Source organism: Gigantopelta aegis, chromosome 10 (genome assembly GCF_016097555.1).
Source record: "Gigantopelta aegis isolate Gae_Host chromosome 10, Gae_host_genome, whole genome shotgun sequence".
NCBI classification, from domain to species: Eukaryota; Metazoa; Mollusca; class Gastropoda; order Neomphalida; family Peltospiridae; genus Gigantopelta; species Gigantopelta aegis.
Genome location: NC_054708.1, coordinates 56572053 through 56592036, shown reverse-complemented (window position 1 = coordinate 56592036; position 19984 = coordinate 56572053). Strand labels below are relative to the sequence as shown.

The 19984-nt window shown below is 37.2% G+C and overlaps 2 protein-coding genes across 2 annotated transcripts in view; both read left to right on the top strand.

Moving 5' to 3' along the window:
• Positions 1-17863, top strand: part of LOC121384810 (glutamate carboxypeptidase 2-like) — a 42471-nt gene extending 24608 nt beyond the window's left edge. Inside the window, exons 2-8 of the mRNA XM_041515401.1 lie at positions 3318-3606; positions 4452-4577; positions 5360-5546; positions 5700-5796; positions 6707-6796; positions 17154-17239; positions 17723-17863. Of these exons, the coding sequence (XP_041371335.1) occupies positions 3318-3606; positions 4452-4577; positions 5360-5546; positions 5700-5796; positions 6707-6796; positions 17154-17239; positions 17723-17823 (976 nt within the window). The 3' untranslated portion in view covers positions 17824-17863. The remainder of the gene's footprint in view (positions 1-3317; positions 3607-4451; positions 4578-5359; positions 5547-5699; positions 5797-6706; positions 6797-17153; positions 17240-17722) is intronic.
• LOC121384812 (putative nuclease HARBI1) lies at positions 11208-13660 on the top strand. The gene is made up of 2 exons (XM_041515402.1): positions 11208-11887; positions 12209-13660. The coding sequence occupies exons 1-2, from the start codon at positions 11360-11362 to the stop codon at positions 12470-12472; spliced, it is 792 nt and encodes a 263-aa protein (XP_041371336.1). The 5' UTR covers positions 11208-11359; the 3' UTR covers positions 12473-13660.
• Positions 17864-19984: the final 2121 nt, after the last annotated feature.

Below are 19984 nucleotides of genomic sequence, written 5' to 3'. Positions count from 1 at the left end.
CAAGTATGTCTTAAAAAGTATGTGCTAACTATATTAATGTTTTTAGAAAACAATGTGAAATAATTTTTTTAAAAACACCTCTTTCAATGAAACCATATGTTTACAATTATTATTATTATATATATATATTTAGTATGAATAAAGGTATCATGAAATGACTTTAAATGTAACTTCCTATTATTAATGTATAAAAATTAAATTGTATTTTTCAGAATTTACCAGTAGGAACAAAGGTTTTTAAAAAAAACAACTAAGACGCCAGGACCGCAAAGGTGGTAAGGGGGAGAAACCTTGGATTGGGCCATACGTCATCAGAGGTGTAACAAAAAGCGGATCATACTTGCTGTCGACAACAGATGGAATTATTTTAAAAAGTGCCATAAACGGTGCCAATTTGAAAGTTTGGACGGATGTGCCTGCAGCCAAGACACGTAAAACTGAATAAAACAATTAATAAATTGAACTGTTTTAAATTGTGTAACTGCATTTTTATTTGCATACATGTAAGCTATAGGACCTGTATTTCGGTTTTCTAGGAATGCAGGTCCGGCTAGGTCTTGAATTCCTAGTAGGCGGACCTGCATTCCCAAGGAACGTAAGTCTTAGGACTAACATACCTAGTCATGCTAGACCAGGCGGACCTCGGTTCCGGCGGACCTCGGTTCCGGCGGACCTGTATTCCGTTTACACCGGTCGTCTGCTATTTTGGTTTGTCAGCTGACCAGCCGAATTCTTTTTGTAATGACGTGTTACGGCTTGTATGGGGGCGCATAAAGGCCACATAATATTAACACAAATCTGTAACGTCACACATTGCTGGTTGACTGAATCACTTAGAGAATGAGCGACAGCATCAACATGTTTGTTACTTTAAACATATTATTTTTAAAAATTATAAACTGAAAACAATTATAAATAATAAGGGGTACTGATAATATTTACGCATCCCCTATAGTCTACCGAGGTCCATTTCTCTTCTAATTCAAACTGTAAATTCTATAGCCTTATTACCCCAACCAACCGCCCGATCTCGGACCTTCAGTGGATGTAAACACGAGTCAAATGGTTGATTGATTGATTGTTGATTGGTTGACAGTTTACAAATCTCGTTTCTTGAAAGTTTGCTAAATAACTATATTTAATACAATCTGGTATATAAAACAAAGGAAAGAGGAAATTTCTTGTCGGGATGCTTATCAGTTCTAACTTAACATGAACAGGGGTTAGATGCAAATGTCACACACGCGAATAAGAAAAACAATAAAATGTCAATAGCGGATATGGCCGCCATGTGACTGAATTAAGGACTACAATGAAGGTAGCGGGTTTCCTCTATAAGACTATACGTACAAATTTTTACCAAATGTCTGACATCCAATAGCCGATGATAAATAAATCAATGTGCTTTAGTGGTGTCGTTAAAAAAAATAAAAATAATGATAATAATAATAATAATAAAATAAATAAATAAATAAAAAATAAAAACCCAAACAAACAAGACACAAAAACCAACAATGAATGAATATTTGTGTGAAAAGGCTTTTCCCCCACCATATTTCGTTCCTAATATAAAACTCCATCTAGTGGTGTTTGTAATGATATAATTACATTCCCACAAAATGTACGTTAGACTAAAGTGTTAGCTTAGGTGACATAGATGCTGATATATCGGTACTAATAAGTGTTTACATGATGGCCATCTTGGAAATTCAAGACTGCCACAATAATATACTTTGAAGAAGTGGTTTCTATTAAAATGTAAAACTAAAGCATTGGGCATGTGCAAAACTTGGTGCTTGTATCCGGAACCACATGTTTTGCCAATATATTTTTATTGTTACTCAGTTTAAATCAAGACCTCCCCCACCAAGCCACCCCCCCCCAAAAAAAAAAAAACCCAACAAAAAACAAAACAAGACACGTCACACACACCCACCCCACCCCACCCCCAACAACATTAATTTTTCTTCAAAATATTTTCACTAGATCATTAATCACATTTGTATTATTATTATTATTTTTAAAAATTCAGCCTTTTATATTTTTTTTCAAAATGTATTTTTTTGTTGCACACCTTAAATCAAGAACTCCCCCACACAAAAAAAACCCTACCACAACCACCCCCAAAAGACTAGCTTTCATCACGGGCTCATTCAAACGCCCATGTGCACTGCCTTTATTTTTTTATGTAACATTGTTTCACTATTTATGCATAATAGAACTTGGAAATGAATGGGGTATTGTTGCATTGTCCTGATAGGCTAAATAAATATATTAAGAGAGAGAGGGAGAGGGAGAGGGAGAGAGAGGGGGAGAGAGAGAGAGAGAGAGAGAGAGAGAGAGAGAGAGAGAGAGAGAGAGAGAGAGAGAGAGAGAGAGAGAGAGAGAGAGAGAGAGAGAGAGAGAGAACGAACGAACTAGCGTTGAACACACTGTCGTCTGGTCTTTCCCTGGATACGTGACGCCTTTCCTGCAATGGACGGGCTCCATTCTTTCTGCCGAAACACCATATGGTCATGAGCTTGCAGATTTGTCATCGGTGGGTATTCTGCGGGAGGCCACATTGTCTCCATGCTGGGGTAGCCGGGTCAAAGTAACCACAAGCTGGCAATTAATCACTCGGTTCGCACCCCGGTACCGGCGTTCATCCAGAGCGAGTTGTAATGGCTCAACGGGTAGATGTAAGACCACTACACCGACATCCGTCTTACCAATCACTAACCCACTGTCCTGGACAGACAGCCCATATAGCTCTCCTAAGCACATGGGCTAATGGAGGGGATGCTACTCTCGTTAAATATATGTACCACAGGCATAGTAAACAATGGTCTTGCTTGTAGCTAAGAAGATATGCATCTGTCAGTTTGATATGCCAAAATCAAGAGGCAATGTTACCCTTTCAATATTCCATAATCATACTGTCAAGTCTGTTCAGACACCAACATAATAAAATAAAGAAAAGAGGTACTCTTTTTCATAGAACTAAATTCGTCGCCTACACGTCGCTCATTGGCTGAAATAGCGGTGTGATCCCTACAAACTCTTTCTTCCAAGAGGTTGATTTAAGCAAACACACGTACTAAACCTGGCTGGACTACATGTCACAATAAAAGTATTACATTTGCATGGGCTGGAAATACCACAAAGACGTCTTTAGTGTTAACAAATGTGCATACTACATGCTCTCCATTATCAACTTCATTCTAATAATTGCCACTAGAATGTGGGTGGGGATTTATTCTCGAAAGGTACATAAACAGGACGCAGTGCATTAAAAGAAATACTCTATCAGCTATCCCATTGAAATATCATTTCAGAGAACTGTCCTCGAGACCTCATTTAGTAGGAACACCAGTCGACCTTCAACAGGCTGAAGACCTGAAGCAGTTCTGGCTGGATGCTGGTGTTGATGACGTCAGACTCGCTTCATATGACGTGTTGCTCTCAGCGCCTGACCCGAACCATCCTAACTTCATTCGTTTGCTGGACGGACAGGACAAGATGGTGTACGAGTCTCCAGCGAAAGAAGCCAACTTAACGGGCGAGGACCATCCAGACGTTGTGCCTCCTTTCAACGCTTACTCTCGTCCTGGGAAAATCACAAACGTACGAAAATATCATCAGCGATACTCGTTATCACAAAAAATATATATTCTCAAATTGATAGATAGTCTGGCTGTAGGTCTCCATAGTATGTTTTAGGCCGATATTAGAGATGTATTAGAAACCTCATTTCAAATATATCAGGCAAAATGGAAAACTATGTATTCATAATCATTATATTCTTGCACCAATTTGTATTCAAGGGTGTATACTACGAAACCAAGTCCCATAGATAACAATAAGTACTACTACCACTCCCCCACCCTTAAAGTAAATCAGAAAAAGTCAAGCTTCTCATTTAAGAAATAACGGGTAGCATCTATGACTACCCTAGTTACGCACATAACTTGAGTACTTTTTTTTACAGGTGTCCCTAACATGTTTCGAGCACAAGTCTACTTGACAATGGTACTAGATGAGATAAAAGTACATACATTTTTGCCCAGATGAAACTATTGTATTTTGTTTTGTTTTGTCAACTTTTATCAACAATCACAGGATGTTCAGTGTTAATTCTCTATCAAAAGTTGGGTGCACTTCGAATTTTGACACAGCTAGACGTTATTTGGTTTAGTGCTAACATCAGCAATACGCGTCATAACAAAAAAATGTTGAGTTGATAGATAAAGGCTGGCTATAGGCAAAATGGAAACTATGTATTAATGATCATTATATTCTTGGATCTTTAACTTTAATGCAACAAGATGGTATGCTAGTCGTTTTAATTAGATGACATTGAAATTTGAAATGAAATGTGTATAATATGTCGGCAAAAATATGTACATTTTCTTTTTGTTTCTTCGAAGTCTTAATTCGTATGCATCTGTTTTGTGTTGTGTTATTTTAAGAATCATCTTGTGTACGTCAACTACGGTCGTGTTGAGGACTATAACTTCCTGGAAAAGAGCACGTCACTGACAGCCAAAGAAAAGATTGTTATCGTGCGGTATGGGAAAATCTTCAGAGGAAGCAAAGTAAGCACCTTTATTGTTAATGCAAAATTGTAAACAATGACGACACAGTAGAACCGTACATATTTCACGGAAGGTTGAACCGTTATCTCTTACTTGGAAGTCCGTTCGTTCTCTAGGAAGAATAGTAAGTGGTCGGCTAACGGACGAAGGCATTTAAAGAGACTGTCCTGTTTCCACTGTTAGTGTAGGGGGTTTCAGACCAACGGGGCCATTTTAAAGTATTAAATTAGAGGTATCTGTTCGAAGTTCACTTGATTATTGTAAAAATGGCAGTTACAGACTCGAACAGTCACTTAAAACGTAGCTTTTTAGCACAATGCTGCACTGAATGAATATTAAACCCTCAGACCCAAGTTCCAGAGATACCCTACGCACCCTTTCTGAATCACATAAAATATAGCTTGAACAAATCCAGACATGTTCATGAAGCCCTTGCTTGCATCCATATTTGACTGGTGCCATCGCTTTCTATCTCATCAAATTCATGTCAAGTGAGACGCGAAAACCAGTCTAGCGAACGACCGCTCAACCTACTAAATATGCCTCGGAACAACCATAATAGAATCTCAGTTACTTTGCCAAAATTGATAATTGATGTGAAAGTAATGTGCATTTAACAGTCAACAAATTGTAATAGCCGAACGTATTTTACTCTGCAAAATCTAGAATCAATTCCTTTAAAGTGGTCTCGAAAAGCTATTGACAGCAGTATGACGTAACGCTGGGGGCTTGAGGTTGATTTTTCGTTCTTGGTTTTACATAATTAACACTCGTTCTTAAAGGTGCAGATAGCAGAGAGGCACGGCGCTTTGGGAATCATAATTTTCTCAGACCCTGCTGATTATACGTGGCCAGCCGAGGACACCCGAGTTTATCCTCAAACATGGTGGCTGCCTCCATCCGGGGCTCAGTCTGGAGCTACTTTTGTTGGAAGTGGTGATCCTCTTACTCCAAATTACCCAGCTTTAGGTAAATACAACTTTTTTATAATGTGATTATACTTCTTTTTACAAGCCAGACAAAAGAAAATCACTTAATCTGGTCATTGAGTAATCATTGTTTATTAAAAATAATCGTGTGCGCACTATTACCATCTGGTAACAACTAGTTTAATATTTTCAGACACTGCATATAGATACAACAAAGGAACAGTTGAACCTCCGCTTCCCAAAATACCCGTCCATCCAATTGGATACGGTATAGCAGAAAAGCTGTTAAGGTAAGCAAGTAAAATATACTAAGATAAATATATCCACGGTTACAAAAGCGAAAAAAACCCATCCACACTCCAATGCGCCCCCCCCCCCCCCCCCCCATTTGTTTTTACAAAAATACAAAAACAACAAGCAAGAAAAAACGAAAAACATATTTAGCAATAAAAATATATACCCGCACAGACATTCCACAATTAGAATGACGTATGCCGTAAAATAATTGTTTTGAATTAAAATATGTGCTTATAACAAACATACTGACATGATCAACCACATGAGAAGAAGTAACACCCATCTGGTCCGTTGTCCGTTTTCGTGCTCTTCATAAATATATATCCTTAGAGCTACGCGCGTAACTGCAATTTAGTTCACTAGTAGACAACGCTTAGCTAGTCAATATTCCTCCAACGTTAATCCCAGTTTAACCTTCTCTATACATTTCTATAGTAATGTATTCAGGGAATTTGTACTTTCGCCTTAATCCTACTTAAACAGTTACACCAATTCTGCTCTACCGAGATGTGTCATCATATTTACATTTATTATAAAGAATCTGTCCTGTCGAAAAAATCTGTCATATTGATAAATTATTCCTTGTATCTTACAAAGATGAACTGTCATAGGTACATTCATTAACCTTTCGGTCTTACACGGACGGACGTTCATATTAATAGATGTCGTTCTTATATCCAATTACGGTTAAGCACGCTGTCATTGGCACATACGTCAGCATTGTTGACTGTCGGGCCTGGGCAATGGCTATAGATTAATACTATTGAGGCTATCTTTCCGACAAAGACGGATTATCATATTCATCTTATTAAGCTTCCTGCTGTACAGAGACGGAACATTAAGCTTCCCGTGCTACAAAGATGGACTGTCATATTTACACTAATTAATATTTGATTCTTCTAGAGAGATGGCTGATCAAGAAGTACCTCCAGACTGGAGAGGTGGAATTAACATCACTTACAGATTTGGGTCAAAATTTAAAAATCAAGCATGGTAAGCATTCCAGAAATAAACATTGTTATCTTTTATACATTGTAACCTAAACAACATAGACATTGTTGTTTAGAAAGGTGTAACGACCACTCTTAATGGACAGATTCCTTTCAGTTTCCCCTTTTCAACAAGTTTTCCCTTTACGACAAGTGCCACACGACTGTTAAGTCAAGTCAGGTCAGGTCATTTAGTCCAGGAGCCAGGTCGATTTATCTATGTCGGAGAGTCAGGAAGGTTAGAACAATGATTCTTATGTAAAATATGTGTAAATTTCAGACCTGCAATTCTTATTTGCCTAAACTTGTACATTAATTGGTAATTTGTATACTATTAGTGGTATTTTGTTCAATCTGCTGCTACCCTAAAACAAGTCCACGGGACAGACACCAAATTTCAGTTATAGGGGAGATTAAAATCTTTAAAAAATTTCTTGTGACGCTTAATAGCCAAACAATTTGATTTTCTGGAATTTCATAATTGGTCAATTTGACATATATTTTCAAGGTCAAATAAAGGTAAATGTTTCTGAATATATAATATACTGTAAATGACACACATCATTGATTTCTTTTAATTCTAATAATATTGATCAATAATGTTCATGTTATTACTTCGGTTTATAGGTATATCCATTATACATAGTAGGGTGCTTCCTGATTGACATTTCAGGGGCAAATCCATAATATGACGAAATAGGGAGATGAATAGGAAATGGTTACGTCCTCATTTTGGTACATGGTTTGTTAGAAATGGGTACCCATGCTTAATGAGGTCTGTACATGGTATGGTTTATAGTGAGTATAGGTGCGGTGTATGGTGAGGGTAGGCATCCACGCAAAGGTGATCTTTAACGGTCATTGTGGGGGTCATTTATGGTCAAATTAGGGAAAATTAACCTTTTACATTTTTCACAACCTTGACGGTAGGGCTTTTTACAAATATGCGACATAAGGTTCACTCTTCGTAGATATGAATGATTGCATTAGATCATTAGAGTGTACATGCAAACTATGGGGATTCTTGGTATTAAAATATATTTATTTGCAAGAAGTATGTTTGCAAATTACTTTATTCAAATGTAGATCAGACATTCTTGATAGGTGGAAACACCTCCAGAATTTTCTCTCCTTTCTGGCTTTGTCAATGACTCCGTATCAACATACAAATTCTCAACTAGTTCAGGAAATCAACAATGTCCACTGCAATCAGTGACATCAGTGTGTTTCAAGTGGAGTATGTCCTGCCCAGTATTTGATGACAACCCAAATGGTATCAAAGCTTTGTATCTGGGGTGACCAAGATAGCGCACCATTAATAACGTTATGTGTCTTTCTATATTCAACCAGAACTCAAAAATATGCTTCATGCTTGGAGGAATTTTTTGTATATATGTCATTGTAGCTGCCTCATAATTTCCTATCTGGTTTAATGTGCTATTTTCGATCTTCAACCATCCCCAATGACGAGCCCATATTTAAAAACTAATGTAAACATATATATGTTCCATAGAATATTGAATTAAAAAAAATCACTGTTACTCTGATCCTGCTTGATAAACTGGGATAATACTTAATGTTTGATGGTTATGTTCTGATCAAACTATTGCAAACACAGTTGTCAACATAGTTTTGGGAAAGACTGGTGGCTCCACCAGAAAAGATTATATTATCTTTGACACTCATATTGAGAAACAATACACAAAGCCACCAGGAAAAATCTAAGGACTAGGAAAGAGAAAGGTAAATTTTGCAAAATTATGGATGTGACATTCATTTGACACAAGTGTAGTTCCAATGTTTCCTTAATTATTAATGAAATCAACCCGCTGACCGGCCTCGGTGGCGTAGTGGTTAGGTCGTCGGTCTACAGGCTGGTCGGTACTGGGTTCGGATCCCAGTCGAGGCATTGAATTTTTAATCCAGATACCGACTCCAAACCCTGAGTGAGTGCTCCGCAAGGCTCAATGGGTAGGTGTAAACCACTTGCACCGACCAGTGATCCATAACTGGTTCAACAAAGGCCATGGTTTGTGCTATCCTGTCTGTGGGATGGTGCATATAAAAGATCCCTTGCTGCTAATTGGAAAGAGTAGCCCATATAGTGGCGACAGCGGGTTTCCTCTCAAAATCTTTGTGGTCCTTAACCATATGTCTGACGCCATATAAATAACATGTGTTGAGTGCGTCGTTAAATAAAACACTTCTTTCTTTCAACCCGCCGAGGTATATCTATGTTGCGTGTATGGTGCTATTAAATCAGATTTTGTGATTGATAGTCAGGTTAAGGATATTTTTTAAAAAAGCCAGAAGTTCTGAAATACTTCCATCTAGCAAGGAAAGAAAGAAAGAAGTGTTTTATTTAACGACGCGCTCAACACATTTTATTTTACGGTTATATGGCGTCAGACATATGGTTAAGGACCACACAGATTTTTTTAGAGGAAACCCGCTGTTGCGACATAGGCTACTCTTTTTACGACAGGCGGTAAGGAATCTTTTATTTGCGCTTCCCACAGGCAGGATAGCACAAACAATGGCCTTTGCTGAACCAGTTATGGATCACTGGTCGGTGCAAGTTGTTTACACCTACCCATTGAGCCTTGCGGGGCACTCACTCAGGGTTTGGAGTCGGTATCTGGATTAAAAATTCCATGCCTCGACTGGGATCCGAACCCAGTACCTACCAGCCTGTAGACCGATGGCCTGCCACGACGCCACCGAGGCCGGTCCATCTAGCAAGGATGCTACTGAGCTATATGTGGGAAGACCTATATCCAACCAAACCTATTGGTACATGAAACGATTCTACAAACTGATAGTGGTTTAAAAACTGCATTACGATTTTTGGGGAAGGATGTGTCACACAAGATGAATATTGTCAAATAAACACATTTTTATGCCAGATTTCCCTTAGTTTACATACATATTGCAATATATACTGATAAATCAAGAGTAAACATTAAATAACACTTTTTAGACAAATATTTACTCTCATAGATAATAAAACAATTTAAAACAAAAATATTTATTTTGACTTCCACTGACCTCTAAAATAATCCCTAAAGTGACCTTTAAAGTTCACAATGGTGCGATAACATACCTTCACCATAAATCTTACCTTAAACAGATCTCAATAAAGGTACGTACCCTCACCATAAACTTTAATCTATATACACCTCAATAAACACGGGTACCTATTTTTAACAAAGCTACCATTAATTATTTTTAACATATGTTTTAGATATTAATAAACACGTAATTTCAATCTCGGTTGATGTTTATATCATGTTTCCCTATACTTTACATGTACATTGTAATATATAATGATCCATTATAATCATATTTATGAAAAGCAAACTTTAAGTAGCATATTTGTAAAACGCCCTTCCATCAAAGAATAGAAAAATGTAAAAAAAACTATTTTAATTTGTTTCTCAATATGACCCTTAATGACCGTAAATGATTCCAAAATGACTCTATGTGGACATAATCCTTTCAGAAATAATCTCCTTTGATTAAATTCTGGATCTGCCCCAGAACAACATAATTTCGAGATCAGCTGAGTTTCCCTGCAGTTTTCATGTAAATTGTAATATATATATATATATATATATATATATATATATATATATATATATATATATATATATATTTGATCCATTATAATAATATTTATGAAAAGCGAACTTCAAGTAGCATATTTGTAAAACGCCCTACCCACAGAGATAAGGAAAATGTAAAAAAACAACAACCGTAATTTCCCCTAAATGGCCTTAAATAACCCCCAACAATTACTGTTAAAGGTCACCTTTGTGTGGGTACCTATCCTTATCATAAACCACACCTAACATTACCATAAACCATACCTTGTACAGACCTCAGTAATCATAGGTACCCATTTCTAAAAAAACCATGCTCCAAAATGTGGATGTAACCTTTTCCTAAACATCTGCCCATTTCGTTAAAATATGGATCTGTCCCTGAAATTTCAATCAGAAAGCACCCCTATGCAATGGATATATCTATAAACAAAAGTAATAATATGAACATTATTGATCAATACTATTGGAAAGAATTAAAAGAAACCAATGACTGGTGTCATTTACAGCATATTATATACTCAGAAACAATGACATTCATTTGACCTTGACTAATATGAAAATCCAACAAATCGAAATGGAAAGTTGATATTAAGCGTCACAAAAAAGAAAGAAACAAACAAACAAAATGTTTTAAAGATCTTAATTTGTTATTTGCCCCGTGGACTGTTGTTTTGTTTTAGCATCAGATCGAAAACAAAATTATTTTGACGTACCATTAAAAGTATGCAAATTCCCAATTAATGTACAGGTTTAGGGAAGCAAGAGTTACAGATCTGGGGCCGTATGCATGACGACCGTATAACTATTTTAACCGCGTTTAATTTCTAACCAGCGTATAAAAACTGAAATTTCCTATGCATGAAGCACGGTTAGGACTAACCGGAGGTCTTAAACGCGGATAAAGTTACACACAATGTTTTGTGCGTTTAAGTATCTTAACCGCGTATAAGTCAGAAAACAACATGGCTGCTGTCATTCTTCAGCGTTATCGAGAACGCCGATTACTGAGGAGAAACAGAATATTTAGGGACCGAACTCATCCGTTTGATGTTTTTGACGATGATGTCATATTTGCCAAGTTTAGATTTAGAAGACAGGAAATTCTAGCAATCACAGATGACATCAGCGTCGATATTCTATTATCTAAACGGATGGGTTCATTGACCCCTCTTCTGCAAGTGCTAATTACACTTAGATACTTTGCCAGTGGCAGTTTCCAAGACGTTTGTGAGGAACTTATAGGAGTTGACCAGTCAACCGTAAGCCGAACTGTGACAAGAGTCACCGACGTCTTGCTACGTCAGGTACCAAACCATGTTCGATTACCCAATGGAAAAAAACAAGATGCCATAAAAACTAAATTTTATGACATGAGTGGATTTCCAAATGTGGTTGGATGCATCGATGGGACTCAAGTTCAAATACAATCTCCTACGCAGAATGAACATGAATTTGTTAACAGGAAAGGCTACCATTCCATCAATGTTCAGGTAAGATGATTTATGTATTATAAATATATATTTCATGAATATGTATGTATGTATATAGGTATGTAGGTATGTGTGTAGGTCGGTAGGTATGTGCATGTGTATATAGGTATGTATGTATGTAGGTAGGTAGGTAGGTAGGTAGGTAGGTAGGTATTTAAGGATTAGCTTTCGGTAAGGTGCATGGGTGGGTATATGTTGATAAGTATATGGTAATGTGCTGGCTGGATTATAAAGTGTTTATGTTGATTTATGATTGAAATATCTTTTGTATGCATTTGTAAATTATTTCAAATGCATAAACAGTTAATATTTGTTTTAAAGCTGATGTGTGACGCAGACCTCATATTCATCAACTGTATTGCGAAATGGCCTGGAAGTGTACATGATTCAAGAATACTACGAGAGTCATCTTTATTCGAAGATTTTGAGAACAAAAGGCAGCCTATGAGAGGAATCATCTTAGGAGACAGTGGCTATATGTTGCGTGACTGGTTGTTAACTCCGATTTCTAATCCCACTACACGTCAAGAGAGAAACTACAACTTAGTCATAGTTCAACACGTACAGCTATCGAACGGGCCATAGGAGTTTTGAAGAGGAGATGGCACTGTCTTCGCAGACTTCGTTTGACTCCTGCCAAGGCATGTAAAGTTATTGCAGTATGTGTTATGCTAAGTAACCATGCCAGAAGGCTCAACTTAGATGTCCCAGACACAGACAGTGACAGTGACGATGAACCTGACTATGAACAAGCTTCAGATGCCCACATGGAGGAAGTCCTACCTGTAAACAACCCAATGATAGAACGTGCCAGGCTTGCTGCTGGAAAAACTGCCAGAGAGAGATTAATCAACAATTATTTTCACTGAAAGTCCATCGTGTTAAATAAACATTACATTATTAATTGAATATTACTTTGCTTCCTTGTGCTTAATAAAGTGACCACGAAACAACATAAATATTTGCTTTCTTTATTACGTATTACAATTACAAAATAAACGTAAACAATAACTTTGCCTAAGTAAAACGTAAAAACCATACTTGTTCATAGCATGTTGTTCATTAATAATGTAGGTGTAATAAGGAACTATAAAACTAGTTCATTCAGGGTATTCATACAAATATCCCTATTATTAAATGAATTTATTGCAGTTTTCATTACAAAATTTAATTATGTAACTCGTCTTCCTTTTCAAGTTTTTCAAGTTTTTTTAATTTCTAACAAAATCTTTTTGTTTTTGTTATTGAAAAAAATGGTCATGGCCTTGTTTTTTTCTATCTCACTTTTGAGATATTCCTCAAAGAGATCATTCTCATGATCATCTAGCCCTTTCTCCACCAAGGACTTTCTTTTTATTTTTCTATTTTGGGCCTTTGATTTCGTTATTAATATTTTGTCAAGTGATGGTGAAGCTGATTGTTTTGCTTCAAATGTTTTACTTTCATTTACAATAGCAACTGCTATATTATCATCGTCCTGACATAGTGTTGTGTCTACATTTAAAAGCAGTGTTAAAGTGAGAGATGAAGGTGTTGGACCAGAGATAGTTTGGACGGATGTCAAATCCTCAGGGTATTCCTTTGAGCAATGTGGCGTGGGTTCCGAGGAAACCACACACGTATTTTCAGTGTTATTCTTGCACTCGACTGCTTGTGTTTGTGGGTTTTCATAAGTGTCTGTTCCTTGCACTGAAAAGAAATAAATTATACCTAATATTATTTATTTTTGTAATAATCATTATTACGTATTGATTGAATAAAATTCATTGCCATAAAATTTAACAGAAATTATAAAATGAAATGGGTGTTTTGTTAAAAATAAAATATTACTGTGAGTTTGGTTTTACTTTTTAAATGTGTTAGAAAATAGTTGTTTTTGTTTTCTTGCACAATACAAGAAAATAATGTAAATTAAACTAGGGTTACCTTCTATTCCAGTGTAGAGGTTTGAATTTTCTCCAATTATGGTCACGATGATGTCCTCGTATGGCACTGGTTTATCTGGTGGCCCACCTCCCGTTTTCGTCTGTCTTTTCTGCTTGTTTAGGACGGCCCCTTTCAACGATCTCCATTTTTCTTTCGCCTCTTGTGGTGTACGTTCTGCCACGCCGCATGCACTGATTTTTGCAGTTATTCTTTTCCAAATATCCCCCTTTAACCTGTTTGTGACAGTTTGGTTGTTGGCCATAAACAATGTTTTATGATCAACACTTATTTCTTCTAATAGCACTCTTATTTCAGTGTCTGTAAAATTCGCTTTCCTATGTCTCTTGGTTTGATTTTCCATTATTGAACAGCATACAAGCACTGAATGGTACTACTAGTAAGGGACGACAGTTACATTTAAGCCCATCCCTCATCCCCTCATTGCACGTGCATGAATACCGCATGAGTGTTCCGAGAGTATTGAGACAATGAAAGAAAAAGCTATGTATCGTAAGGTATTGTTTGTACATTTGTATAAATAGAAAGCCCTACATTTTGTTACAATATAGGCCTAGTAATGAATTAATTTTAAACTTATGTAAGCTATTCTTTAATTAAAAAAACAATACACGTTTATACATCATTAATTTTATCCAAACATTTGTAAAAATGTGGGTTAGACTAAACTGTTTAATATGGAGTGAGCGGTATGAGTGGGTACAATGTAACTACTTAATGGTGGAAAAGGTACGTACTGACTATGAATAGCATGATTATAATATGTAAAATCATATAATACCTAACCTGTTTAGCTGTGTAGAGTACCCCCTTAAAATGGCCAAACCATCGTATCACCCCACCCCACCCCGTTCCACCCCACCCCGAGTTACACATGGTTCTGAATAAATATTTGATATAATTTAGAAGGCCACCAATTATTTCACCTTTTTTTTAATCGAGAGGCAACACATAAAACCCTTACAGATGACATCGACATAATCATCGAACTCCGACATTTCCAATTTTCCAATTTTATATGCGGTTAGCTATCGGCGATCATAGTCATGACTTGTGCATACTAAAATGCAGGTAAAGTTACACGCAAATAACTATACGCGTTTAGAGAGTTAAACGCGTTTATATTTATACGGTCGTCATGCATATGGGCCCGCCGGTATGCATGAGGAGCAGATAAAACTAAACGCGGATAGCGGCTAAACGCGGATTGCTAATCACGTTTAAATGTATTCGCTTTTTGGTACCGGGATTTTCCGTATTTGAGCCCGGGGATTAAATACGGACAATGCCACTTTCAAGACGGTAACTTTTTATCCGTAATTAGGCTCAGGGCTTAATTTAGGAAAATGCTACTTTTACACACTATAACCATTGAAGAATCATGGCTAACTATTAGGAAATTGTAAATAGTATTTATTTATACAGCAGACTTTGTTAACAGCCTTTTTTCCCCACAATTTTGAAAAAAAGAATTTTTTAAAATCAAATCAACTTCAAACGTCAACATAACAAAATGACATAGCTAATGGGTGTCAAAGAATGATATGTGTGTACACTGATACAAATATAACGGGAACTGTTTCCATACATTATTAATATAAATATATACAACGAATAATTCCGTTTGAAATTACGTGGATATGTGAAAACAGTGACATGATGAAACTATCAAGAAGTTTGTTAAACTCAGAAATTGTTATAGCCTAATATTTTGGGAAACTGTCAACAACTTTAATTCGTAATGCACCGCCTCTTCGAAGGAAAAAAACCCCTCTGCTTTGATCTCGTGAAATATGTCCAACTATCACATGGTCTTGTTTGACAGAAACAGCATATGAATCATAAGGGTTCAACGTATCAATTTCTGATAGCAACACGTCACCGATCTTAGATGTCCAGTGTGTTCTATATATGTGAAATCCTCTAACAGCGCTAATTATTGAGTAAAACTCAGCGTTTGCCATATGAAGATCTACCGGAAACACAGTGGTAACCATTGCTATTCTTGATAACCCGTGACTTGATATTCGATATTTGGATTCGGTCCCCTCGTAAACTTAGTTTCCATGGAAAATATAGGACTCAACACATTTCAATCTACGGTTATATGACATGAGACATATGGTTAACAACCATACAAATAATGAGAGAAGTAGAAACTCGCTGTCGCAACGCCATGGGCTACTCGTAGTTCGATTAGGTCAGGTCAGGTCAGAGGGTTTAACGTGCACAATCAGAGCAAGCTGTTGTAGCGCACGCCTGTCCTGGGCACAGGTGCCGGCCTTGGCCAGCTCATCCGTCCAGGACAGGAAAGGTGGTGGTGGTGGAAGGAAGTACCACCTGCATTAGAAGGTGCAAGGGAGCACCAGCAGTCCGGCCGGGGCCTGTAGCAGGTGGGGTGGGTGCATGGCTGCTATGGGTTTTTTAATTTGGAAGGAGCGGTCGGAATTTAGCCAAAGAGAATGGATGTGCGTTTTGAATGAAGGAAATTTGGCGCATTTTTGAACGGTCGATTAACAGCAAGGGCCCTTTTATATGCATTATTACACAGGCAGGGTAATACATATAACGGCTTTTGTTAGAGTTGGTATGGAAAAAAATGTATCACAGAGTAGATCCACCGAGGTGGTTCGATCCTTCGACCGAAGCACCTGAAAGCAAGCACTCTACCGACTGAACTAAATCAGGACCCATGATTCCTTCGATGCGGTTAACAAAAAATAAACTCTGTTATTGAAACTGAACATGGAAATTCGTTCGATCTGCACAATTTGGATAATGATGGTGAAAAACAAGACCAGAATTGCGCGTACGATGAATATTGTGCTCTAGAGCAGTTGAATTAGTTTTAAATTTCAGAGTAAAAATACGAGCCAAAATATGTGTAGTCCTGCGTAATCTAGATAGTATATCAAATGCCATACGAATCGGTGCAGTAGGTTCAATTCCTGCCAGTTGACACTTGGTGTTTCTAATTTCTAATGTTTACGGTACATTTAAATTCATGTCACAGAATGATGTACTATCATTGTACGCATTAGAAAAGGGAAGTAATTATAAAAGTAACTTCGTAAAGGACTATTTCTCATTACAGCCAGTGCACAACGACTGGTATATCAAAGGCCGTGGTTTGTGTTATCCTGTATGTGGGATAGTGCATATAAAAGACCCCTTGCTAATAATAGGAACATGTAGCGGGTTTCCTCTAAGACTGTATGTCAAAAATACCAAATGTTTGACATCCATTAGCTGATGATTAATAATCAATGTGCTCTAGTGGTGTCGTTAAACAAAACCAATAATATGTATGATTGTCTTACAGGAAGATAGAGATGGACATTTCTACGAATGATGTGATGAGGAAAGTGGTCAATGTCATAGGAATAATTAGGGGAGCAGTAGAACCAGGTAATGAGCTCAATGCAAAGTCAGATACGAGTATTAAGGGAAATGGTTATATTTATACTTTGTGAATCTGTATAATTTTGCTGTTTCATACTGGTTGTTAACAGGAAGATTTATAAACATAAATGCAAACATTATGAAGGACTTATATATCTACAATACTAAGACTGGAAATTATTCGATATGAATGAATGAATGAATGAATGTTTAACGACACCCCAGCACGAAAAACACATTGGCTATTGGGTGTCAAACTATGGTAATGAGGAAAACAAAGTGATGATCAACATCAATATAAAAATTCAACAGTTAAATAAAAACACAGTGTAAAGGACTGTGTAAAAATACAAATATCACAGATAGATATAATTAATATTTAGAATAAAACTCAGTATCACGTAAAAATTGCAATGTAAGTTCTGGATGGAATCGAAAGGATTCCATCACAGTTCATGGTACAAATATATCTTTTCGAATTTCTTTCAGAAACTGACACTCCACAAAATGCAACGCACAGTCAGAGTACACTGACAGTGCTCACGCTGAGGTGGAGGATCTTTTTTAAGATAAATGAATGGGTCAAGTAAGTAAGACCAATACGGGCACGACACAAGACTATTCCATCCTTCCTGCACTGTCTATAGGAGGACTGCCACTCTCCCAAGACTGGCTTGATAGCATGAAACTTGTTCGCAACCTCACCGTACCAATCACGTTGCCAAGTTGAAGAGAAAAATTTGTTAATACCATATTTAAAATCAGTATAAGATAAACCAACCCTGGCATGAGACAAATCCAAAGCAGACTTGGCAGCAGAATCTGCCTTATCATTACCCCTGATACTAACATGGCTGGGGCACCCAACAAAATACAACATTTTTATTGGCAATAGATAAAAAGACACACTTTCGTATCACCATCCCAATTAAGGGATCGTCCAGCTTCATATTGCGCAAAGTTTGGAGACACGAAAGTGAGTCAGTAAAAATAATAAACTTGGATGCTATTGAATCTTTGATTTCTCTTAAGACTTTAATGACTGCCCAAACTTCAGCACTAAAGATCGACCCCGAGTCAGGCAGTCGCATGGAAATGATAGTGTCTGATGGAAAGACTAGCACAAGCCACAGAATTCCCATCCCGTGATCCATCTGTATACACAGGAATGTAATCACAGTACTTGTCTTGAATTTCCATGAAAAATTGCTTATACACAGCAGCATTTGTGCGATCTTTCTTCAGATGCACCAGATCAAACACAATTTTAGGTGGTGTAATACACCAAGGTGGTAAAACAAAATATGAAGGAGTTTCCTAAGTGTCACTTAAATCAATGTTGGAATGGAACAAAAAGCACTTAATGCGAAGACCAAATGTACGAATAGCATTTAGCCTTGCATCAAACAACTTTATATATTTGTTATCAAACACTGCATCATGTGTTGGATGTTTTGGTAAAGATTTAATCTTGGCAGCATACTGCAGAGAAAGCTTGGCACGTCTTAGCACCCAAACAAGGTTCGTGTACATCAACGTACAACCTCTCTACAGATGTTCTAAATACACCAAAACAAAGCCTAAGTCCCTGGTGTAGTGTATAGGATCTAGCATCTGCAGGTAAGACTTGTGTGCTGACCCATACACAATGCATCCGTAATCTAGTTTAGACCTCACAAGAGATCGATACAGACAGAGCATAACCTTTTGGTCTGCTCCCCATTCTGTATTACCAATAACTTTTAAAATGTTGAGAGCTTTCAAGCCCTTCTTTTTAACATATTTAATATGGGGCACAAAAGATAGCTTCCTGTCAAATATAACCCCCAGAATTTTAGTCTCCTCCACAACTGGAATTGGATTTTTGTCCAAAAACAACTGTGGATCTAACTGGAGACCTCTTTTCTGGCAGATATGCATACAAACCGTTTTTGCCTTTGAGAATCGAAAGCCATTGTCTGTTGCCCGTTGGTGAAGTTTATTCAAACAATGCTGCAACTTACGTTCAATGATACTCATATTGGACGATCTGTAACAAATCTGAAAATCATCGACATATAACGAGCAATCCACACCAGGTGTTAAACACTGGGTGATGCTCTTAATTTTCACAGAAAAATAAAGTTACAGACAGGATACTACCGTGAGGCACACCCATCTCCTGTGGGTGAATGTCGGACAAAGTCGACCCCACCCGAACTTTAAAAGATCTATCTTTTAAAAATTGAGAAATAAAAACAAGAAGTCGACCACTTAGGCCCACTTAGGCCCATGCCATGGAGGTCTTTTAAAATCCCATAATTCCACGTGGTATCATAAGCTTTCTCCAAATCAAAAAACACTGAAACCAAGTGCTGATTATGGATGAAAGCCTCCCTACAAAACGTTTCGAATCGAACAAGATGATCAACCGTGCTACATCTGGATCTGAACCCACATTGCACGTTAGTAAGCAATTTGTGGCATTCAAGATACCAGACAAGTCTACGATTGATCGTTCGTTCCATGGTTTTACAAATGTAACTTGTCAAAGCGATAGGGCGATAGCTAGTAGGATTGGTTGGATCCTTACCAGGCTTGGGAATAGGAATGATAATAGCTTTCCTCCAATCAGAAGGAAAGTCTCCAGAAATCCAGATGTTATTAAAAATATTCAAAAGAACCATCAAAGATGATTCAGGTAAATGTTTTAATAACTGATAATGAATTTCATCTGGTCCTACTCATACGAGGTTAAAACATGGATTAGTT

Excerpts from the sequence above, each read along its gene's own strand:
- LOC121384812 (XM_041515402.1), top strand. The coding sequence starts at position 11,360 with ATGGCTGCTGTCATTCTTCAGCGTTATCGAGAACGCCGATTACTGAGG. Across the intron at positions 11,888-12,208 it reads ACCATTCCATCAATGTTCAG|CTGATGTGTGACGCAGACCT; the intron begins GTAAGATGATTT and ends TTTGTTTTAAAG.